General features: G+C 42.5%; 1 protein-coding gene across 2 annotated transcripts in view; it reads left to right on the top strand.

The window, feature by feature from the left end:
- Positions 1-1047: 1047 nt before the first annotated feature.
- Positions 1048-25243, top strand: part of bub1 (BUB1 mitotic checkpoint serine/threonine kinase) — a 64138-nt gene continuing 39942 nt past the window's right edge. Inside the window, exons 1-7 of one of the 2 annotated variants that reach the window (XM_060855939.1) lie at positions 1048-1175; positions 9642-9701; positions 9786-9927; positions 14815-15011; positions 19814-19929; positions 23559-23674; positions 24081-24175. In XM_060855939.1, the coding sequence (XP_060711922.1) occupies positions 1135-1175; positions 9642-9701; positions 9786-9927; positions 14815-15011; positions 19814-19929; positions 23559-23674; positions 24081-24175 (767 nt within the window). In that variant the 5' untranslated portion in view covers positions 1048-1134. Of the gene's footprint in view, positions 1176-1851; positions 1879-9641; positions 9702-9785; positions 9928-14814; positions 15012-19813; positions 19930-23558; positions 23675-24080; positions 24176-25243 lie in introns of those variants that run through there. The other variant, XM_060855947.1, reaches the window with a different exon arrangement.

Below are 25243 nucleotides of genomic sequence, written 5' to 3'. Positions count from 1 at the left end.
GTTCATTCTGCTTCCTTTTGCACGGATGTTGGCAGTTTCTCCATCAACGTCTGCTTTTGTTTCGCCCTGGGCTGTCTGATTCCTTAAATTCTGTCTTAGGTGTTCCAAATCAATCAGTGGTGTTCCCAATCACTGCGGATCTCTAATATAGCCATTGACAAAAACTCGACTAGACCCTAATAGTGCATGTGTGGAGATGTGACACCCTTCCCTTCAGTAGTGAGTGTGCACGTATGTCGTAGAAGCGTGGCCAAGCCATAGAGAGTTAAAAATCATGACAACACCACGTTATAGTCCAAAATTAAAAATCACACAACACCAGGTTATGGTTCAACAAGTTTATTTGGAAGCACTAGCTTTCGGAGCACTGCTCCTTCATCAAATGGTTGTAGAGTATGAGATCATAAGACACAGAATTTATAGTAAAAGTTTCCAGTGTGATGCAAATGAAACTATATATTGAAAAAGACCTGGATTGTTTGCTAAGTTTCTCATCTTTTAGAATTACTATGTTGGTCTCAGCTCTTTCATATGTAAATCCTGGAACCTTTTAAAAAAGTTATATTCTCAAGTGAACTTTAATAGTAGGTGCCACGTAAGCTCAGATAATGCATTGAAGGTATGAGGTGCCCTGTGTGAGGCTGTCTGTGCCCTGATGATCAGACTGATTCTATTTCTAAAGGGATTTACAGAATCTTACATGGATTCATGCAGCTTTTGAGCAAAATAAAATTTTATTCTGCCAGTACAAATTCACCCTACAAACTTATACGTGTATGTGTACACCCCAGCCCAATATCTTCACCTCCAACTCAGGAGCAAAATAAAATGTAATTCTGCAGATACAAATTCACCCTACAAACTTGTATGTATATGTGTACGTGTACACCCCAATCCAAGACCTTCAACTCCAACTCAGGAGCTGTCGAAAGGCATGGGAGCGTTGAGTGGAAGGTGGCCGGAAAGCGCGCCATTGATTGGCTGCTTGTGCGTGAGGTGAAAGGTGAGGGAGCGCGAGACGCGCACTGCTCAGCCAATGGCGGTTGAGGAGCGCGGCGGCGGTTGTAATTTGAAAGATCGAGCTCGAGCGGCCGGCTCCCGGGCTCAGGGACAGCGGCAGGTTTTGCTGCAAACATGGACAGCGGCGGAAACATGGACTTTCAAGAGACCTGGCAGTAAGTGCATTTTCAGCGGCTTCTCCCCTGTTGGGCTGGCGCGGGAGCCGGGGTAATCACGAATCCCCGATCGCTGTTCGAAGCAGGCGAAGGAAGGGCGATCACGGAATTGTGACGGCACGGAAGGAGGCCACTCGGCCCGTCGTGCCCACACCAGCTCTTCATATGAATACCGCTCCCGAGTGTGAATCTCCCCGCCTTCACCATTTGTACCCAAATACTCATCCGATGCCCCCTTGAATGGCTCCATTGAACCACATGTACAGGCAGTAACAGCTGAAATGGAAACTCATGGGGAGGAAGCAGCGTACGAGAGAAGGCTTGCTTTTTCTTTTAAAAATCTGGCGGTAATCATTTCTGCACACATATAAATCAGAAAACAGTAGCTGATCTTAAAGTGTTGGTGACACTGGGGCGTTGAAAGCAAAGAAATGACTGCCCTTTGACCCGGGTACAAAGTTTAGAAAACTCCCCCACCATTCTTGATAATCAAGAGTTTGCAACTTTTTTTTAAAAAAAATGATTATGATCACCAGGGAAAAACGAATTGGAAAACTTGTTCGACATTTTCTTGCCGCTGACGGAGCTGTGCTGAATACCCTTGTCCAAACTTTGCCTCTCCAGCCCTAGTATCGTAGAATGCAGAAGAGACCCTTTGGCCCATTGAGTCTGTCCCACCAGAAATATGAACCCACAGTCGTAGGTACTTTCCTGCTTCTTTCCCATAGCCTTAAATGTTATGACTCTACGAATGATTGTCCAAGTACTTTTTCAGGTTTGTGTAGTTACCCACTTCAACTACCCTCCTAGCCAGTGTGTCCCAGAGTCACACCACCCTCTGAGTGAAAATATATTTTCCTCAAATCTAGTTCTTTGAGAAGGTGACCAAGCAGGTAGATGAGAGTAAACTGGTTGATGTGGTGTATATGGATTTCAGCAAGGGGTTCGATAAGGTTCCCCATATTGTACAAAATGCGGAGGAATGGGATTGTGGGAGATATAGCAGTTTGGATCAGTAATTGGCTTGCTGAAAGAAGACAGAGGGTGGTGGTTGATGGGAAATGTTCATCCTGGAGTCCAGTTACTAATGGTGTACCGAAAGGGTCAGTGTTGGGTCCACTGCTATCCTTCATTTTTATAAATGACCTGGATGAGGGCATAGAAGGGTTGGTTAGTAAATTTGCAGATGCCACTAAGGTCAGTGGAGTTGTGGATAGTGACGAAGGATGTTGTAGGTTACAGCAAGACATAGATAAGCTGCAGAGCTGGACTGAGCGGTGGCAAATGGAGTATAATGTGGACTTTGGTGATTCACTTTGGTCGGAGTAACCGGACTGCAAAGTACTGGGCTAATGGTAGTGTAGATGAGCAGAGAGATCTCAGTGTCCAGGTACACAGATCCTTGAAAGTTGCCACCAAGGTTGACAGGGTTGTTAAGAAGATATACAGTGTTTTAGCTTTTATTAATAGAGGGATCGAGTTCCGGAACCATGTATACTACAGCTGCACAAAACTCTGGTGCGGCCGCACTTGAAGTATTGTGTACAGTTCTGGTCACCGCATTATAAGAAGGATGTGGAAGTTTTGGAAAGGGTGCAGAGAGATTTAGTAGGATGTTGCCTGATATGGAGGGAAGGTCTAACGAGGAAAGGCTGAGGGACTTGAGGCTATTTTCGTTGGAGAGAAGAAGGTTGAGAGGTGACTTAATAGAGACATATAAGATAATCAGAGGGTTAGGTAGGATGGACAGGGAGAGCCTTTTTCCAAGTATGGTGACAGTGAGCATGAGGGGGCATAGCTTTAAATTGAGGGATGATAGATGCAGGACAGATGACAGGTAGTTTCTTTACTCAGGGAGTAGTAAGGGTATGGAATACTTTGCCTGCAATGGTAGTAGATTTGCCAACTTTAAGTACATTTAAGTCGTCATTGGGCAAGTATATGGACGTACATGGAATAGCGTAGGTTAGATGGGCTTCAGATTAGTATGACAAGGCCTGTACTGGGCTGTAATGTTCTATGTTCTCCTGTAATCCCTCTGCCTTTTCACTTTAAACTTAGGTCCCCTTGTTCTTGTCCCTTTAACTCAGGGGAGTAGCTGCTTTCTATTCACCCTGTCCATGCCCCTCATAGCTGAAAATGTGTTGCTGGAAAAGCGCAGCAGGTCAGGCAGCATCCAAACAGCAGGAGAATCGACGTTTCGGGCATGAGCCCTTCTTCAGGAATGAGTGTAGTGGGAGGAAGAGAGCTTCTTCAAGGAAGGCATCCTTGCAAGAGGATTCACAGTAGGTTAAAATCTTCGAGGAGAAAGTGAGGACTGCAGATGCTGGAGATCAGAGCTGAAAATGTGTTGCTGGAAAAGTGCATTCCTGAAGAAGGGATCATGCCCAAAACGTCGATTCTCCTGCTCTTTGGATGCTGCCTGACCTGCTGCGCTTTTCCAGCAACACATTGTCAGCTCTGATCTCCAGCATCTGCAGTCCTCATTCTCATGCCCCTCATAGTCTTATACATCCCTATCAGATCCCTCCTTCAACATTCTCCACTCCAAAGAAACAAACCCAAGCTTATCTAGCCTCTTTCCATAACTGAAATGTTCCATTCCAGGCGATATCCTGGTGAACCCCCTCCAGTGCAATCACAATCTTCCTAAGGTGTGGTGAGCAGAACTGTACACAGTACCCAAGCTATGGCTTAATAAAAGTTCTGTATGGCTCTCACATAACCTCCCTGCTTTTATAATCTATGCCTCAATTCATAAATGCATGCATCCATTGTGCACTCTTAACTATCCTATTAACCTGCTGCAAATGTGTTGCTGGTCAAAGCACAGCAGGCCAGGCAGCATCTCAGGAATAGAGAATTCGACGTTTCGAGCATAAGCCCTTCATCAGGAATAATTTTATTCCTGATGAAGGGCTTATGCTCGAAACGTCGAATTCTCTATTCCTGAGATGCTGCCTGGCCTGCTGTGCTTTGACCAGCAACACATTTGCAGCTGTGATCTCCAGCATCTGCAGACCTCATTTTTTACTCGAAGATTTATCCTATTAACCTGTCTAGCCACCTTCAGCTATCAGTGAATGAGCACCCCAAGATCCTTTTGTTCCTCTGAGTTTCCTAGTGTTTTGCCATTAGCTGTGTACTCCCTTGATTTGTTTCTTCCAGGAGTCTTTCTCAGGATGACAGCCAGTGATAATTGGTATTCCACAAGGCTCAGTGTTGGGACCACAACGTTTTACTTTATTCATTAATAATCTAGATGAAAGAACTGGGGCTTTCTGGCTAAGTTTGCAGTCAATACAAAGATAGGTAGAGGGACATGAAGCAATTGAGGAGCTGGGGAGGTTGCAGAAGGATTTGAACAGACTAGGAGAGTAGGTAAAGAAGTAGTAGATGGAGTATAATGTGGGCAAATGTGAGATCATGCACTTTGGTCAGAAGAATAGAGGGATGGACTATTTTCTAAATGGGGAGAAAATTCAGAATTCTGAAGTGCAAAGAGACTTGGGAGTTATAGTCCAGGATTTTCTGAAGGTTTACATTTCAGGTTAAATCAGTAGTTAGGAAGACAATGATGACATAAGAGGTGCAGTTAGTAAGTTTGCAGATGACACCAAAATTGGAGGTGTAGTGGACAGCGAAGAGGATTACCTCAGATTACAACAGGATCTGGACCAGATGGGCAGATGGAGTTTAATTCAGATAAATACATAATGGTAAGGTCCTAGGGAGTGTTGCTGAACAAAGAGACCTTGAAGTGAAGGTTCATAGCTCCTTGAAAATGGAGTCGCAGGTAGATAGGATAGTGAAGAAGGCGTTTGGTATGATTTCCTTCATTGGTCAGAGTATTGAGTACAGGAGGTCATATTGTGGCTGTACAGGACATTGGTTAGGCCACTGTTGGAATATTGCGTGCAATTCTAGTCCTCTTCCTATCAGAAAGATGTGAAACTTGAAAGGATTCAGAAAAGATTTACAAGAATGTTGCCAGGGTTGGAGGATTTGAGCAATTGAAAGAGGCTTAACACGCTGGGGCTGTTTTCCCTGGAGCGTCGGAGGCTGAGGGGTGACCTTATAGAGATTTACTAAATTATGAGGGGCATAGATAGGGTAAATAGGCAACATCTTTTCCCTGGGGTCGGGGAGTCCAGAACTAGAAGGCATAGGTTTGGGGTGAGAGGGGAAAGATAAAAAAGAGACCTACGGGGCAACTTTTTCACACAGAGGTTGGTACGTGTATGGAATGAGCTAGCAGAGAAAGTGGTGGAGGCTGGTACAGTTGCAACATTTAAGAGGCATTTGGATGGGAATATGAATAGGAAGGGTTTGGAGGGATATGGGCTGGCTGCTGGCAGATGAGACTAGATTGGGTTGGGATATCTGGTTGGCATGGACAGGTTGGACTGAAGGGTCTGTTTCTATGCTGTACATCTATGACTCTATTTATTTTGAGAGATGTTGAATATAAAAGCAGGGATGTACTTCTGAGGCGTTATAAGGCTCTGGTCAGACCACATTTGGGGTATTGTGCGCAGTTTTGGGCCCCATATCTCAGGAAGGATGTACTGGCATTGGAGCATGTTCAGAGGACGTACATGAAGATGGACTCAGGAATGAAAAGCTTAACATATGATTAATGTTTGTGAACTCTGGGTCTATCCACAATGGAATTTAGAAGAATGAGATGGAGGGGTTGATGTGAGTGAAACATACAGAATACTAAGTGACCTGCACAGAATAGATGCTTCCATTAATAGGAGAGACTAGGACACGCAGGCACAGCCTTAGAGTAAAGGGAAGACCTTTTTAGAACGATGATTAGGAGAAACCTATTCAGCCAGTGAGTGAAGAATCTGTGGAATTCATTGCCACAGAAGGCTATGGAGGCTGGGCCATTGAATATATCTAAGACTGAGGTAGATAGGTTCTTGAGTATCATGGGTTATGGGGAGGAAATGGGAGAATGTGGTTGAGCAACGTATCAGCCATGATTGAATGGTGGAGCAGACTCGATGGGCTGGATGGCCTAATTTCGGCTCCTATGTCTTATGGTCTTATTAAAGAAAATAGTGAAGGAGAAAACTGTCTCCATTTAGAGAGGAAAGTTTTGATCAGGGATAGTCAACATGGCTTTGTCAGAGGGAGGTTGTGCCGATTGGATTTGATTGAATTTTTCAAGGTGACTAAGTGTGTAGGGCCGTTGATGTAGTTTATATGTATTTCATTAAGACCCTTTCAGAAGGGATTGTTCCCATATGTCTGTTGCTTTGAGGACAGTGGTCACAGACTTGGAAGATGCCATTTCAGGAGCCTCAAGATTCCTGTATTGCATTTCATAGATGATATTTACCATTGCCACTGTGCATTTCTGGTGAAGGGAGTGAATGTGAAAATTGTTGAATTGGATGTCAATCAAGCTGATGGCTTCATTGCTTAACATTTTACTTCATGGGCAACTAGTCTCCTTTAACTATCAGTGTTTATGTAGAGATAATGATACATGCTTGGCACTTCATATATGATAGTGCAGTCTAAAAACCTGGAGGGCACACTTGTATCTGGTGTTCTTGAGCCTCCATTATTAGCCTCCCTGATGGCAGTGTAGTTAAGACTAATTGAGTTGGAGATTTCAAAACTGGATTGGATATAATAATAAGAAAGAACAAGATTGATCTCAAGTAAGAAAACTCTCAAGTCATATGGTTTAGAGAGTGTTCTAAAGACAAAACATGAACAGATTATATCTGTCAATTAGCATCATGTATAAGGATATAATGGTTCCATTCAGTGAGTTGATAAGAATTGAAGTGGTGTACTGTACATAGGACCAACTCAAGTTTTGTAAATTCAAAGTATGTAGACAAAAATCTAGGATCTGAGTGTTGCCTTGTGTGACTGTGCAGCTACAAGGATATATGATGATGGTTAACAAACTCAAAGAGCAACTTAAGCTGGTGTTTCCACACTTTGAAGTATGCACTTTCCACCAGAAGGCAGAAGTCACTGGGTGGAATCATCATGAATTTTAATTTCCCCACCACGTCCATTGTCCAGGTGCACAATTTGCGTTTAATGCTGCACAACCAGAAATTAGTCAAAGAAAAAAAAACTGAAGTATTACAATTCTTTAATTCCTTGGGACAATGTACCAGTGATAAAATGTACTAGTTGTATTGTGTTGCAGACAAATATTGTCAAGAATTTCTGCCTACTAATGCCTGATAAATGATAGTTGAATAAACAACCAGTTTACTTTGATTTGGATGGTATTGATTGAAGGGGGAGAAAAGCACTTATGCTATGGACCTGTTTTCCCAGTAAGAGCATTTTATAATTAGATCAATTCCTGGATACAAAATTGGCTTGAAGGTAGGAGACAGGATGGTGGTTGAGGGTTGAAGTTTGGACTGGAGGCCTGTGACCAGCGATATGCTGCAAGGCTGTGTACTGGATCAACTGCTTTTTGTCATTTATATAAATGGTTTGGATGTGAATATAGGAGGAATGGTTGGTAAGTTTGCAGATGACACTAATATTGGTGGTGTAGTGGACAGTGAAGAAGGTTTTCTCAGAGTGCAATGAAACCTTGATCAGATGGGCAGGTAGTGTTTAATTTAGTTAAATGTGAGGATTGTATTTTGGAAAGGCAAATCAGGGCAGGGTTTATACACTTAATGGTAGGTTCCTGGGGAGTGTTGCTGAACAAAGAGACCTTGGTGTCCAGGTTCATTTAAAGTGGAGCGGCGGGTAGACAGGATAGTGAAGAAGGCATTTGGTACATAGTCAGTGCATTGAGAATAGAAACTGGAACGTCATGTTGTGCCTGTACAGGATATTGGTTAGTCCACTTTTGGAATACTGTGTTCAATTCTGGTCTCCCTGCTGTATGAGAGATGTTGTGAAACTTGAAAGGGTTCATAAGAGATTTGCAAGAATGTTGCCAGGGTTAGAGGGTTTGAGCTATAGGAAGAGGCTGAATAGGTTGAGGCTATTTTCCCTGGAGCATCAGAGGCTGAGGGGTGACCTTAGAGGTTTATAAAATTATGAAGAGCAAGGATAGTGTGAATAGCCAAGGTCTTTTCCCCAGGGTAGGGGAGTCCAAAACTAGAGGTTTAAGGTGAGAATGGAAAGATTTAAAAGGGATTTAAGGGGTGACTTTTTCACAGAGAGAATGGTGTCTGTATGGAATGAGCTGCTGAGCAAGTGCTGAAGGCTGATACAATTACAACAATTTAACAGACATGCGAATGGGTACATAAATAGAAAGGGTGTAGAAGGATATGTACCAAATGCTGGCATATGGGACTGGATTAATTTAAGATATCTGGTCAGCATGGCCAAATTGGGCCAAGGGGTCTGTTTCCGTGCTGTTTTTCAAGATTCATTCGTGGGATGTGAACATGAACCCAGATCCCCAAAACCCAAATCCAGGGGTCTCTGGATTAATAGTCTAGTGATGATACCAGAAGCCTCTCACCTCCCTACAGTTATAGTGTCATCTTTGATCCAGTTTATGCAATAGTGTTTCAATTAGTTAACTTCTAATCCCAGTGAGCGACATTACTGGACAAAGACTGATAAACATTGGTGTCGAAGTTACCTGTATGTCTTAGTACAACATATCTATTTATTCTCTTGGAGATGCACACAAGATGGCTGCTGAGCCATTGATACATAAGATGGTCGTCGGACCACAATATGTAGAGAGACAGCAGCGCAAATACAGACGCTGCCTGGGGCCACCAGAATGCCAGCATAATGTACTCGAAACCTAGTTGATTAGTTTAAGGCAGGTGGGGGAGAGAATACACATGAGTAACGTACACTGCTCGCCGAAGTATCTGGGTCCAGCCAATACCTTTTGTAGAAATGCTAACAGCTTGATACGGACTTGATACAGAGTGCTAATAGCCAGAGTTGCAGTAATTGTCCTTCTCAGGAAGAGTGATTAGTGCCCGTTACTAGAGCAATGGACTTCTGTGTAGACATTGAAACTGACAATGTTTGCGCTGAAACTAACAACAACCACGCTGAAATTAACAAAGGCTGTGCTGGAACTGACAATGACTGCAGAATAGTTTTTCGATACAATGATAATTATAAGCAAACCATGCTACAAAGACAATAATCTCATCACTGACCTATTGTATTACAAGATGTATAAAAGTATCTTGACAAGTGCTCTGGGTCGACAGAAGAATTGCAGCTGACCACTGTGCTATTGGTGTTTTTCTCTCCCCGGAGCTCCGGTATTTCCTTGTGCAATAAACTCTGTCATTGAACCCTGATTCTGACTCCAAGACTGGTGATTTTCCCCATAACAAAGGGAAGTTCTGTTTTTACTATAACATTCTTTGCATATTTCATACTGACTAGAAAACAGATGTGATCATAAGTTATGTAATGTCTTTAAAAGTAAGGGATGTGAACAAATTAATATTTAACATTTATTTATGTCTGCAGGATGTTTGAGGCTAAGATACAAAGCTACGCAGGCAATGATCCACTGGATTTATGGGACAGGTAAAAATTGAAAGTTTCTGCAAGTTTTTTCTTAAGTCTCCATTCTTTGAAAAGTTATTCACATCTCATTTCCTATCACTCTAGGTTTATACAATGGATAGAACCTTTACTTCCCCCGACTGAGAAAGACATATTGGTCTCAGTGTTGGAGAAGCTTGTAAAGAATTTTATAGGTGACAAGAAGTATTCCAACGATCCAAGATATGTCAACTACTGGTTGAAACTGGCAAGTGATCTGTATAAGCTTTTTAATCTGTTACGATTTTACAAATTTTTAATGATAATAAGCAAGATAATGTGCATCCAGTGGAGTTGCAAGTAGTTGGGTTGGAAATATTTTTAAAAATATTTAGTATTATATACTAAAGGGAAAGAGGATCTGTTTTGGAATTTAAGCACCTGCTCCTTCCTGTTGTAGTTCAGAACTGAGAGATATTTTAGTTTCCTTTATTGCTTTATTAACTTTTAAAAATGGAAACTTGACATTACTCTATTCATAATATTCAACATATTTTTAATCCTGGTAGTAACTTGCATGATGGTTTTGTCCTTCACACAGATTTCTTGACTTTTAAAAGTAAGGTGCAATTGTTTAGATACAAAAAAGGTTTGATGGTTGTGTTTTTGTTTATAATGTAATACTGCAGCTTAAGGAGATTTAAAGAAAGGCATAAGAGAAAAACAACAATGGAGGGATGCTGTTTCTTGCATCTTGATTCTTTCCCCCAAGTTCTTTGACTTTGTAAATCTCCAATTTTATAATATTTTCATTGGCTGTCTGAAAATTATTTTGTTTCTCTGAGACACATTTTTTGATGTGATGACGTGAGTGTGCATTTTCTCACCTGTTGGTTGGATAGGAAGGGAAGCACTTATGGCATGCATAGGCATGTTTGAGTATACCTGCAGTCTTATTACAATACTTCATTCAGCTAGGCTGTAACTACCTACCTGCCTTCATTTCCTAAACAGGTTGTAATGTACTTCCTTTCCTGTCATCTGTCTAATTTTATGTCTAAATGAGTCATAGAATCATAGAGATGTACAGCATAGAAACAGATCCTTCAGTCCAACTCATCCATGCCGACCAGATACCCCAACCCAATCTATTCCCACCTGCCAGCACCTGGTCCATATCCCTCCAAACCCTTCCTATTCATATACCCATCCATATGCCTGTTTAATATTGAAATTGTACTACTTCCTCTGCCAGCTCATTCCATACACATACCATCCTCTGCGTGAAAAAGTTGCCCCGTAGGTTTCTTTTATACCTTTCCCCTCTCACCCTAAACCTATGCCCTCTAGTTCTGAACTCTCTGACCCCAGGGAAAATACTTTACCTATTTACCCTATCCATGTCCCTGATAATTTTGTAAACCTCTATAAGGTCACCCCTCAGTCTCCTACGCTCCAGGGAAAACAGCTCCAGCCTGTTCAGCCTCTCCCTTTAGCTCAGATCCTCCAACCCTGGCAACATCCTTGTAAATTTTTTCTGAACCCTTTCAAGTTTCACAACATCTTTCCGATAGGAAGGAGACCAGAATTGCACGCAATATTCTAACAGTGGCCTAACCAATGTCCTGTACAGCTGCAACATGACCTCCCAACTCCTGTACTCAATACTCTGACCAATGAAGGAAAGCATACTAAACGCCTTCTTCACTATCCTATCTACCTGCAACTTCACTTTCAAGGAGCTATGAACCTGCACTCCAAGGTCTCTTTGTTCAGCAACACTCCCTAGGACCTTACCATTACGTGTATAAGTCCTGCTAAGATTTGCTTTCCCAAAATGCAGCACCTCGCATTTATCTGAATTAAACTCCATCTGCCACTTCTTAGTCCATTGGCCCATCTGTCAAGATCCTGTTGTATTTTTTTGTAGTGAATAGAACTTCTAACACTCTTGTTTATTTTTTTTTCATTTTTATTCTTTTTGCTGCTTGTTTTTTTTTTCCCAGCACCCATGCTGTGTGTGTGCAGGTGTGAGACACAGTGAAAGACACAAGGTGCACGAATCTTTATTCAAATTTCCACCACCAGGAAGAAAGGAAACAACCGAGTGGCCAGTGACAAGCGGTGCCCTTTACATCAAAGGGCAATGCTGTGTGATCAAACAGTGAAGGGGAGGGCAGAGATCAAATCAAAATAGAGTTGGAGGGGGAAATAATGCACTCCACTCCCTGCGGCGCCCACCCCTCCCTGAACAACTTCAGGGTGTTGGTGGACACTGTGTGCTCCTTTTCCGAGACACCATGCTCTAACGTAGCTGCGGAAGAGGGGCAGGCAGTCGGCCCTAACGACCTCCTCCACGGCCCACGGCTATTTATGGCCAGGCCCAGGAGCAGACCCACGAGGAGGTCTTCAGACCTGCCCTCCCTCCTCCGTACCGGGCGCCCGAAGATCAGGAGAGTGGGACTGGAGTGCAACCAAAAGCACAAGAGGAGGTTTTTGAGAAAATCAAAAAGGGAGTGCAAACGCCCACACCCAATATATACATGGTCTACGGACTCCACAGTACCACAGAACTAGCCATTGGGCTTGAATTCCGTGAACCACTGCAATCTGCGGTTGCAGGGGACCGCTGCGTGCAGCACCCTCCACCTCAGATCCCCGAGAGAAACGGGGAGGCCTCCCGCGTAGAGCGCCCTCCACTGGGGATCCCCAATTCCCGGTGGCAAATGGGCACGCCAAGGCGTCTCCGGGCGGTGGGTGAGGGAGAAGAATTGGAAGGTGTGCAGCAGTAGTCGATACAGGGCCCGCCTTTTTACATCCTTAAAAGGGACAAAACTAAAATTCCAGAGGCGGCTCAGGTTGTGGGGCACAGGCTCCCGTGGGAAGTACGCGACCTTCGGGCCAATGTAAAATTCCGTCCGGGCAGACGGGATTCCACCGCACACCTGAGCATCCTCCAACTGGTGCACTACATTGGGTCCGAGCACCGCCATTTTAAGGCGTCGGATGGTGGAGGCCACATACCGGATGTCTACCACTGCCCTGCTCGCTATGTCCTGCGGCAGCGTCCAGCCCAGGCCCCCGCCTCCCAGCACATCCCCGACCCTGGTCACCATCGCCGCCATGGCCCTCCCCTCTGACAGCCACTAAACCCGCAAGTACGGAGGTGTGGATTCCTGAGCAACGGCTCCCTGACGACAGCCGCTACTCCTGCCGGAGGGTAGGCGCGATGCGATTCGACCATGTTCCAGACAGTGATCAGGTCCTGACAAAAGACAGGCAGCGTCTCGAGGGCGATCTCCAAACCGTCACAGTTGACGAACAGGTGCTGTCTGTCATAGATGAAGTTACGCACCTGGCGGAAAAAAATACGTCGCCAGGGCACACCTCTTAGGAGGAGGCTCGACATAAACGTATCGCTGCAAGGTCTGAAGGCGGAATGTCGCGACCTGGGTGCGGACACACACCAGTGACTGACTGCCCTCCTCAACAGGGAGACTCAGAACCTGTGCAGCAACCCAGTGCATTTTTTTGTCCCAGAAGAAGTCAACTAATGTTCTCTTGATGTCAGCGACAAAACCAGGAGGAGGGACCAAAGTGACCAGCCGGTACCACAGCATGGCGGCCACCAGCTGGTTTATGACCAGCACTCGAATCCTGTAAGATAGCCGGGCTGAGGTAGACCCCCAGGTAGAGGAAATGGGTGGTACTCCAGCTGAGCCCCCGTAACTCCTCTGACAGAGAGTCCCACCAGTAGTCTGGAACATTTGGCCTAGTTGATCCTGGAGGAAGACATTGCCGAGTACACGGCCTGGCACTCGCACATCCTCCCCAGGTCAGCCAGGTCGGTGAAAGTGAGGAACACATCGTTGGCATAGGCCGAGAGGATCACCCCCATGCCCGCGCCGCGCAGAACCAGTCCCGACAGCCTCCTCCGCAAGAGGCGCAGGAATGCCTCCACGCACAGGGAATACAGCAGGCCGAACATGGGGCAGCCTTGACGTACCCCTCTCCCGAAGCAAAGGGGCGCCGTCGGGGACCTGTTCACTTTAACCAGACACTCTGTGGCGGCGTACAAAAGTCTGAGCCGGACAAGGAACTGCATCCCGAACCCAAATGCCTGTAGAGCCCTGAGCACGTACTTGTGTTCGATCCTGTTGAACGCCTTCTGGTCGAGAGACAGGAAGGTGCTTGGCAGACCAGCCCGTCGACAGAAATGGATCAGGTCCCGGACCAGGTGGATGTTATCGTGTATCCTCCGGCCTGCGACTGGTATAGGACTGGTAAGATCCTGTTGTAATCTGAGGTAACCCTCTTCACTGTCCACTACACCTCCAATTTTGGTGTCATCTGCAAACTTACTAACTGTACCTCTTATGCTCGCATCCAAATCATTTATGTAAATGACAAAAAGTAGAGGACACAGCACCGATCCTTGTGGCACTCCACTGGTCACAGGCCTCTAGTCCAGTTTGGTGGTTTGTACAAGAGATGCAGTTGACCTTCACTAATGTTGTTAGAGCAGCAGTTAAATGGACAGTATTCCATTAAATGCCTAATTTATGTCTTGTAAATGGTCCAAAGGATTTTTAAAATCAAGAGGTGAACTAGTTACTGCAGTTTGTGATCTAATTTAGCCACTGTACTTACAAGACCCTCATTCTTAGTCATTGGGACTCTGGCCCCCTAAAAAACGGACACAGTATAAATGGATTCTGTGATGTGTTAAAGACAGATTTTCTCTTTTGTCAGCATTTGTGTGACATGAATGACGAACTGAATGTTGTCCGTGTGTTGCTGCGTGCAGCCATGGACTGCTGCCTCATGAGTACTTCTAAGTGAAACACCGTGCAATCATCAGCAAACATCCCACTCTGACTTTATGATGGAAGACATGCCATTGATGCAACTGAAGATTAATTGAACCTAGAACTCTAGAGTAAAGAATTCCAGCAGAAATGTCATGGTGCTGTTTTGACTGGGCTGCCACAAACATCATCATTTTCTGGTGTGCCAAGTATGATTTCTGATAGTGGAGAGGTTTTCCCATGTATTTAATTATTTTAAATTTTGCCTTGATGTAACTCTTGATTGTTTGAAAGCTCCTGCAGAACTTTTAACTTAATTTTACATAGCATTTTCTTTCTTTTTCCAGATAAACTGCAGCACAACACCACTGGATTTTTACAACTACATGTATAGTCAAGAGATTGGTATAAAATCAGCTGCCCTCTATCTTGCATGGGCAAATGTGCTTGAAATGAAAGGCAACTTTCAGATAGCTGATAGCATCTTTCAGAAAGGCATTCAACATTCTGCAGAACCAGTGGATATGTTAATACATCACTATGGGTAAGGCAGACCTGGGTGGTAGAGCTGAGAAAGATAAACCTAGGGTTTTGTATTTCAAGAACTATCTCACTTTTGTGATCTGGGTTGGAAACAAATTGTTGATTATTTCTTTTGAAGACAAAAACAGGTTGAATTTTTATTTCTTTTGAAGATCTGAAATAAAATGCATTTGGCAGAATTTACATTTCTTATGCAGGTAACTTAGGTGATTTAAGTTAACTTTTTAAGTGTGTTTGTTTGCTTATAGAACATAGAACATTTCAGTGCAGTACTTCGGCCCTCAATGCTGTGCCGACCCATGAAACCAATCTGAAGCCCGTCTAAACTACACTATTCCATTTTCACCCATATATCTGTCCAATAACCATTTAAATGCCCTTAAAATTGGTGAGTCTACCGCTACTACGACTGAAGGCTGGCTGTTGCATGCCCCTACTACTCTGAGTAAAGAAACTACCTCTGACATATGTTTCAGTTTCAAAATAGAATGTATTAAAGAAAATCAAAGTCTGGGATCCAATTAATTGATAGAAATATGCTGATGTCTTAGCTGTTTTTCTGTTTCTACCAGGGAAAATAGTGCTAGAGAAAGAGATATAATAATAATATTTAAAAATAGCAAAAAAAAGGTTTATCTTGGATCTGAACCATGTTAACTTTGACCTGTCCATTCTTGAATGAAAAGTAATTCTATTTGCTTTGAACTAATATCTTTTAAATTGGATGGAACTTCGCTTCAAAACGCATGTTACAAGCAAATTCATTCCTAAAGTCTCAAAACTGCCAGAAAAATTCAATCACAGGGTGAATGTTCTGAATAGCCACCACCATAAGTAAATGGGCAGAACATGAGAGGAACTGCTCATCCAACCACCCTAGTTTTCTCTTGAATGTATTACCTAGATAGCCTATCAATGACATGTGAGAGGAACAGCCTGAGGTTGGAAGAGCACCAAACAAGGTAAGTAAGAAGGAAGGGAAGGTGAGTGAGTGAGACATCATGGAAGCCTTTACTGGGAAGCACCATGTGCGCCTGTTGCTTTGTGCCAATTCAGTTTCTTTGGTGCCTAAAAGATCAACGTTTTCCTTTGTGTTTTGTTGCTTTAAGTATTTTGGGTAGTTGGCAATTATTGAAAATATTAATTACTCAGTTTCTGAGGGTTCCAATACTACATAGTTCAACACAAATACAAAATATTTTGTTACTTTGTAATTACATCATCTAATAAATGAGTTAGTAAGAATGAAATTTTCGCTCCTTAAAACCAAAATGTAGCCCATGAGAAAATCTCAAGAGCTCTTGGATATAAAAAGTGTACCTATATTTCTTCCCCTTATTGGTGAATATAACCATTTTTTAAAAAATGCTGTTCCATCTGCTTCCAATTTCAGAAGAAGAAATTAATTCAAAAAGTATATATTTTTAAACAACACAGCAAATTTTATTCAATAGTTTGCATTAATCAAAGTTTGTGCGAACATTTGTCGCTCGGGTGCTTGTTGTAGTGGTTCTGTTCGCCGAGCTGGAAGTTTTCGTTGCAAACGTTTCGTCCCCTGGCTAGGAGACATCATCAGTGCTGTGGAGCCTCCTGCGAAGCGCTTCTTTGATGTTTCTTCCGGTATTTATAGTGGTCTGTCCTTGCCGCTTCCGGGTGTCAGTTTCAGCTGTCCGCTGTAGTGCCTAAGAGATAGACCACGGAACGAGGACATGCCACAACCAAAAGGACTAGCCACACTACCATACATCAGGAGCGTTTCAGAACTGACAGCCAGACTACTGCGACCCTTAGAACTCATAACGGCACACAAACCAACAGCCACGCTCAGACAACAACTTACTAGAACAAAGGAGCCAATACCCAACATGAGCAAAACTAATGTAGTTTATAAAATACCATGCAAGGACTGCACAAAACACTATATAGGACAAACAGGAAGACAGCTAACAATCCGCATACATGAACACCAACTAGCCACGAAACGACACGACCAGCTATCCCTAGTAGCCACACACGCAGATGACAAGCAACATGAATTCGACTGGGAAAACACTACTATCATAGGGCAAGCCAGACAGAGAACAGCCAGGGAATTCCTAGAGGCATAGCATTCATCCACAAACTCCATCAACAAACACATCGACCTGGACCCAATATACCAACCACTACACCGGACAGCTGAAACTGACACCCGGAAGCGGCAAGGACGGACCACTATAAATACCGGAAGAAACATCAAAGAAGCGCTTCGCAGGAGGCTCCACAGCACTGATGATGTCTCCTAGCCAGGGGACGAAACGTTTGCAACTAAAACTTCCAGCTCGGCAAACAGAACCACTACAGTTTGCATTAATGTAAGTAAATGCTGCAAACGACCTTCTAAAGGTGCAAGGAAAACAAAATACCAGAAGCTATTAGAAAGTATCTTTTGATGCTTCGATAAAGTAGTCATTGTTAAGAAGCATCATGACTGTTTAAGTGGAGTAAATGCTTTGTGTAGAAAATTGAAATTGTGGTATCTAGCATTTGACTAAGTATGGCATTGCCAAGGCATAGCAAAAGAGGTGTTAATTAGAATCTGAGGCCATTCTCCATTGTTTGGAGTTGCAGAACCATAGAAATGGTACAGCACAGAAGTGAGCCATATGGCCGATTTATCCATGTCAACCGAAAGACAGCCAGATGCCTTTTCTAATCTCCTCTTTCTGCACACAGCTCATAGCCCTGCAGCTTACAACATGTACAATGCAGATTCGGTACTTTTAAGAAGAGTTTAGGCTCTTTGCTTTCATCGCCAACTCAGGCAGTTAATTCCAAACAACCATCATTCTCTGTGTAAAAAAACATTTATCTTCATGTCTCCTCTAATCCTGCTGCAGGTTCACCCTGTCTGTTCTATCTCTATCCCTCACAATTTTGTATACCTCAATCATGTCATCCTTCCGTTTTCCTTGGAACAGAGAAGACAATACTAACCTCTCCTCTTAACTACAGTTCTCCAGCCCTGGCATCATTTTAGTAAATCTTCTCTGCACTCTCTCCAGAGCAATTACATCCTCACTTTAAGGTGATGACCAGAAACTGTATGCAGTATTCCAGTTGTGGCCTCACTAGTGTCTTAGACAGTTTCCATCTCCTATTCCTACTTTTGTGTTCTATACTTCTGTCAATGAAAGAGAGCAATCTATGTGCCTTCTTTACTCCCTTATCTATTTGTACTGCTATCTTTAGAGACCTGTTCGCTTGCTAGCCATAATCTCTCACTTCATCTACCCCTCTCAGTATATTCCCTTTTACTATTTGACTTTCATAAATGCACTCCCTCACAATTCTAGCATACAAGCACAAGGAATGTGTTTGTTGGCGGTCAGTCATCTCAGCCTCAGGATGCCACTGTTGTAGTTTCTCAGAGCAGATATTTTCTATTTTCAAATCTTGGGATTTGAACCTAAGTCTTCTAGTGCAGAGGTAGGGACTCAACCTCTGCAAGAGTCCCATTTGTCAGGTAGTGTCATTGACCCAACCATCTTCAGCTACTTCATCAATGACTGACGTGCAATCAGAGAAGATCCTCAGAGTTCAGCATCATTCACAACATCTCAGAAATTGAAGTAGTCCTTGTCCAAATGTAGGTAAAAACAATGACTGCAGATGCTGGAAACCAGATTTTGGAAGAGCACAGCAGTTCAGGCAGCATCCAAGGAGTAGCAAAATTGACATTTCGGGCAAAAGCCCTTTTATTCCTGATGAAGGGCTTTTGCCCGAAACATCGATTTTGCTGCTCCTTGTCCAAATGTAGTAAGACCTGATCAGGTTTGGACTCACAAGTGGCAAGTGCGAGGCAATGACCATCTCCAGCAAGAGAGAGTCTAACTTTGCTCCTTAACTTTCAATAGTGTTTCCATTGCTGAGTTCCTCACCATCAACATCTTAAAGAAATTTCATTGACCAGAAATCGAACCACACCATTTAAATAATGTGGCTTTTAACAGCAAGTTAGAATCTAGGAATTCTGCAATGAGTAACTTGGGTCCTATCTCCCTAATGTCTTTTCATAATTTTTTAAGGCATGAGTCAGGAGTGTGATGGAATGCCTTCTACTTGCCTGAATGAGTGCCACTCCAACAATACTCAATAAGCTTGACACGATCCATGATAAAACAGCCTGCTTTGATTGGCAGCCCCATCCACTACCTTCAACTTTCACTCCGTTTGTAACCAACACACAGTGATAGCAGTGTGTACTAACTAGAAGATATACTACAATAACTTACAAGGCTCCTGCAACATCACCTTCCAAACCTGTGTTCTCCACCGATAAGGATGGGACTAGGACCTATATCACTCATTCTTCCTTCACTTTTGCTAGGTACAATCCTGAAACTCCCTTCCTAAAAATACAATGGGTGTCCCAACATCCCCAAAACTGCAGCAGTTTGAGAAAGCAGCTCACCAGCACCAAGTGGGTAGTTAGGGATGGGCAATAAATGTAGGCCTGGCCAGTGACACTCGGACACTATGAGTGAAGAATGTAAAAGTGTTATGTTCAAGAAAAAAATAATCACTGTTTATGCCACATTTTGAAGTCTGAACATGTATATAAGGTGCAGTTTGTTATCTTTTTTAAATAAAACCTCCTGATATGCCAGATACTGCAAAGATAATCTTATGTAAGTTTGTTACATAACTAACAATTTGATGCTTATATATCACTATTAATATAATTTTTAAAACCTTGTTTGCTATATATTTTACTTTGTTTTATTGTGAGTCAGACAATTGGTCATATGCTATTTTTAATAGATGTTTTAGGGATCGAGCATCTCAGAATCTTCTTCCAGTTAGAACAGAAAATCCCATAAGACCTAAACCTGAACCCCTGGGGAATCAACATAGTTTGATGTTTGGATCTCAAAATGGTGAGTTTCAGTTTTGTTTTGTGCTGTGGTAAATAATTGTAAATAGTTTTGAAATGCCTTTTAAAATCACTGATTTGGTCTCAGCTGATGTACAGTATTTAATTCTGAGTACTGTGGAACATAGAACATAGAAAAATACAGCGCAATACAGGCCTTTTGGCCCACGATGTTATGCAGATCCAAGCCCACCTAACCTACACTAGCCCACTTTCCTCCATATGCCTATCCAATGCCCATTTAAATGCCCATAAAGAGGGAGAGTCCACCACTGCTACTGGCAGGGCATTCCATGAACTCACGACTCGCTGAGTAAAGAATCTACCCCTAACATCTGTCCTATACCTACCTCCCCTTAATTTAAATCTATGCCCCCTCGTAATAGCTGACTCCATACGTGGAAAAAGCTTCTCATGGTCAACCCTATCTAAACCCCTAATCATCTTGTACACCTCTATCAAGTCACCCCTAAACCTTCTTTTCTCCAATGAAAACAGCCCCAAGTGCCTCAGCCTTTCCTCATACGATCTTCCTACCATACCAGGCAACATCCTGGTAAACCTCCTCTGCACCCGTTCCAGTGCCTCCACATCCTTCCTATAGTATGGCGACCAAAACTGCACACAATACTCCAGATGTGGCTGCACCAGAGTCTTATACAACTGCAACATGACCTCAGGACTTCGGAACTCAATTCTTCTACCAATAAAAGCCAGTACGCCATATGCCTTCTTCATAGCACTATTAACCTGGGTGGCAACTTTCAGAGATCTGTGTACATGGACACCAAGATCACTTTGCTCATCCACACTACCAAGTATCTGACCATTAGCTCAGTACTCCATCTTCTTGTTACTCTTACCAAAGTGAATCACTTCACACTTAGCGACATTGAACTCCATTTGCCACCTTTCTGCCCAGCTCTGCAGCTTATCTATATCCTGCTGTAACCTGCCACATCCTTCCTCACTGTCAACAACTCCACCGACTTTCGTATCATCCGCAAACTTGCTCACCCAACCTTCTAGCCCCTCCTCCAGGTCATTTATAAAAATGACAAACAGCAATGGTCCCAAAACAGATCCTTGTGGAACACCGCTGGTAACTGCACTCCAAGATGAACCTTTACCATCAACTACTACCCTCTGTCTTCTTCCAGCCAGCCAATTCCTAATCCAAACCTCCAACTCCCCCTCAATGCCATACCTCCGTATTTTTTGCAGTAGCCTACCATGGGGAAGGATGTTAGTGTGAGAGATAATGGCCTAGTAGTAACTCCACTGGTGTAGTAATTCATGTCCCAGACTATTGTTCCATGGGGGTATGATTTCAAATCCCATCACAATTCCAGATGCTGGAATTTAAGTTCAAAAATTAAACCAAGAATATAAGGCTTGTCTCACTAGTAATAGAGACACCTATTTCACCTGAAGGGAGTCTCTGGGGCCTGGACATCAAACAAAGACCAGGTCTTACAGCTTGCGCTTACATAGAAAGGTACTGTGGGAAGGTGGCTAAGCAGTAAAGAAGTAGATCAAGATATCAAACTTGGCAAATGGAATATAATGTGGAAAAATGTGAGGTTATGCATCTTGGCAGGAAGAATAAACACGCAGAATATCATTTAAATGGAGGAAGACTGCAGAAGGCTACAACACCGAGCGATTTAGGGATCTTAAAATATGAGAGAGCATTCAAATTCAACAGATAGTGGGGAAAGTAAATGGAATGTTGGCCTTAATTTCAAAGGGACTGAAATTAGGATAGCTTCCAGTAAGATGGTGGTAGAGTAGGGCTGCTGAGCCTGAGCTCATCTGCTTTGTCCGCTCTTCTTTTTCTCTCTCCTCGCTTTCATTTTTTTTTCTCTTCTATTTTATTTTACCCACCCCTTGATGAGATATTAGCTTGGTCGTGGGGTAATGGCAACGATGAGTGGGCCCAACAGTGTGGGCTTATGGCAGCAGCGTCTGATGTGAGTTTGGGTTCCTGGTGGCTTCTGTGTTGTTGAGGTGGTGGTAGTGCCAAGTCATGGCTGCTGCTGGGGTGACAAGTTTGGGTTCCCTATGGCATCTGCGTTCTGCGCAGATTCATGGAAACGGCAGTGGAGGCGGGTTTGGGCCCAGTATGAGACCTGGCAGCATCAGCAACGGTTGCATCGGTGAGGTGGGCCCGAAGTGGAGTCAAGGTGGTGGCAGAGTCGAGTTTAGGCCAGTGTGGTACACAGTAGCATTGGTGAGGTCCAGCGAAGACTCATACTGGCAAGGGTGTCGTTGGAGACAAGATGACTCTGAAGATTAGTGATTTTCATTCCAGCGGCAGCAGTGCTGTGAAAGGGACTCATGCCTGGCGATCATGATGTAGCATTGAACACGAAGGACTGTAAAGTTGAACACCTTCTTTATTTCTTAATTTTTCTGCCTTTATATTCTTTGTTTTGGTTTCTTTTTCTGTGTTTTAAGATGGCATAGGAGAATGGTGACATTATACAACATTTTTCACTGTGTTTTATAACAAGATACACAACAATAACTAAATTAGGGCTTGTCTAAAATATACAAGGCACCAATCAAATCACAAATGGTACACTGTGAGCAATTTTGGTCCGTTTGTACAATGAAAGACATAGACATTGAAGGCAGCTCAGAGAAGGTTAACTAAGTTGACCACAGGTAGGGAGGATTTTCTTATGAGGAGAGTTTGCATAAGTTGGGCTCGTACTTATTGAAGTTCAAGAAACATCACTGAAATGTGCAAGATTCCTCGGATGTTTGGAAGGAAAGATGATTTGGCTGTATGGAAAATCTAGAACCAGAGGGCATTATCTTAAGAAGAAGTCACCCATTGAAGACCAAGATGAGGATTTTTTTCTTTCAAATGATATTGCATCTGTGGAATTCTTTATTGCAGAGGGCTATGAAGGCTGGGTCATTTAAGTATATTCAAGGCTGAGACGGACAGATTTCAGAGCTGCAGGAACTATTATCTTAAGTGTCTAGGTGAAATATTCTAGCTTTATGTAGGCATAATGGAAATGTAATAGCTGTGACCTCTCCAGTCTGTGTAATGTGTTTAGGGTGATGGCTTTTTGTGTCTAGAAATGTGGTAATTTTTAAAATATTATGGTAATTTATACATGTTGTCTTGTACCAATGTGTACAAAATATTGTAGTATCTGGGAAATTAATGCCTTCCTTGTATGTCATGGCTTTAAGTTTGATGGGGAGTTGATAATGATTGATGATATTGATGAATTATTCTCAATCTACTTCTGAGAGTCCAATTATCCTGAATATCAACAGAAATATGGAAGGGTTGTTACTTGATGGCATCATACAACAATGAAAAAATAGCTGCCCCCACCCCCCCCAAAAAAAAGTAGTCCTTGAATCAAAAACTAGTTGTATTTTTGCGATCAAGCAGAAGAGCGAAGTTACGGCCACAAAATCCAATCAGCTATGAGCTTATAAAATGGCAGAACAGGATTATAGGGCTGAAAAACTTACTCCTGCTCAGATTTCATATGTTGAGATCCTAGTTTTTTTTGTTTAGGAGGAATTGTGCCTAGACAGCTGAGCATTTGTAACTGTAAAAATCTGCATATTACATTTAAATTAAGTGTTCTACTTGTTTAGGCTTTCCACATGAAACTTTGGAAAATCTTCAGCCTGTTGGTCAAGATTTGTCTGCTTTGAATAAATTAGGTTTGAACGCTGCATCTGTGGGTCCAGAGACATTTCCCAGATCTCAGGTAACTATTTTGGTTATGTAAAATTGAAATTTAAGATGGCAATTAAATATGAGCTTGTCATTCTCAATCTATTTGTTCTCAAAATTCTATGATAAATGACTGCATAGCCATATCTCCTGAAAATAGTAGAACATTTGTAGTTTTGTCCCTTCACTGGAGTTGTGCTTGGCTATGATGCCGCCTTAGTCAAACAGCTTACTTGTCAAGACTTGTGCAATTTTTTAAAAAAAGTGATTACTTGGATCAGATACCATTGGTTTCCAAGCAAAGGGATAATACTTTCTGAAGATAAGGAGGTAATAAAATTCATAAGCAATGTATTTTTTCTGTGTATTACTAGTGCATACAACTGCAAATTGCAATTTCAGACTAACTGTTGAAATTTATACTTGTAATTTTTTTTTAGGGTTTACATCTGCAGGTATTACAAGACAACATACAAAATAGCTGTGACAGTAAACAAACTGTGTTTGCTCTTTGTGGTACAGAGTCTGATAGTTTGTAAGTAATTGTATTTGAATGGGTGTATAATGATTTTGAATACTTCTATCAAATTTCATTTCTGCCTTTTTTTTCTCCGTGGAAAACTGTCCTAATTCTTCAATCTTCATGCATAGAAGTACTCTTGTGAACCCTCACAGATGTCCTCATACCTTCTTCAAATGTGCTGTCCAAAATCTGATGTGATTCTCCAGTTGAGACCAAAGTAATGTTCTCCTTGCATGTTGTACCCAGCTTGCTTGCTTGCTTTTATACTCTGTGCCCCTATTGATAAAGCCCCTATTCATACACGCAGTTCCCTTTGCTCTTACACTACTTTTAGAATTATATACTTTTGTGTTATATCGTGTCTTAACATTCTTATAACCAAAATGAAGCACTTCACACTTCTTTGCATCAAATTTCATCTGATACTTGTTTGCTCATTCACCTACCTCCATGTCCTTTTGAAGTGCTACAGTATTCTCCTCACTGTTAATAATATCTTCATGTTTTGTCATTTGCAAATTTTGAAATCTTGTCCTGTATACACAGCCGTAACATAGACCCTTGCAACATTATGGGGTACCTACACCATATAAATTGCAGTGGTTCAGGAAGGGACCTCACCACCGTCTTCTTGAGGGCAGTCAAGAATGGACAATTAATGCTGGCCCAGCAAGTGATGCCAACAATTCATGAATAAATAATTTTTTAAAATCCTGGGAACTCTACTATAAACCTCCTTCTAGTCTGAAAACAGCTACTAACCACTTTTCTATCGTTCCTGTACTCGGCAAATTAATTGGAAAACTAAAACTAAAATATAAAATCTGGGAAATGCTCATAAGGGCTGTAGTGATTGATCTTTGATCCGAATGTTAATTTTGTTTCTCAATCCAGAGAAGCTGCCTTGCCTCCTGAGAATTTCCAATATTTTTGTTTTTTCGTTATGCCTCGACCCAAATCTAACCTCCGATGAGTCTCAACTTACTCAGATCAATATCTAGAAAGACAAACACAATTTCTGTAGCTACTGCCACAAATTCTACATTTATTTTTTACCACCAATTCCCAAGCCAGTAATGA

This window comes from Hemiscyllium ocellatum, chromosome 3 (genome assembly GCF_020745735.1).
Source record: "Hemiscyllium ocellatum isolate sHemOce1 chromosome 3, sHemOce1.pat.X.cur, whole genome shotgun sequence".
NCBI classification, from domain to species: Eukaryota; Metazoa; Chordata; class Chondrichthyes; order Orectolobiformes; family Hemiscylliidae; genus Hemiscyllium; species Hemiscyllium ocellatum.
The sequence above is the reverse complement of the archived record's forward strand: the minus strand, read 5'-3'. Positions and strand labels throughout refer to the sequence as shown.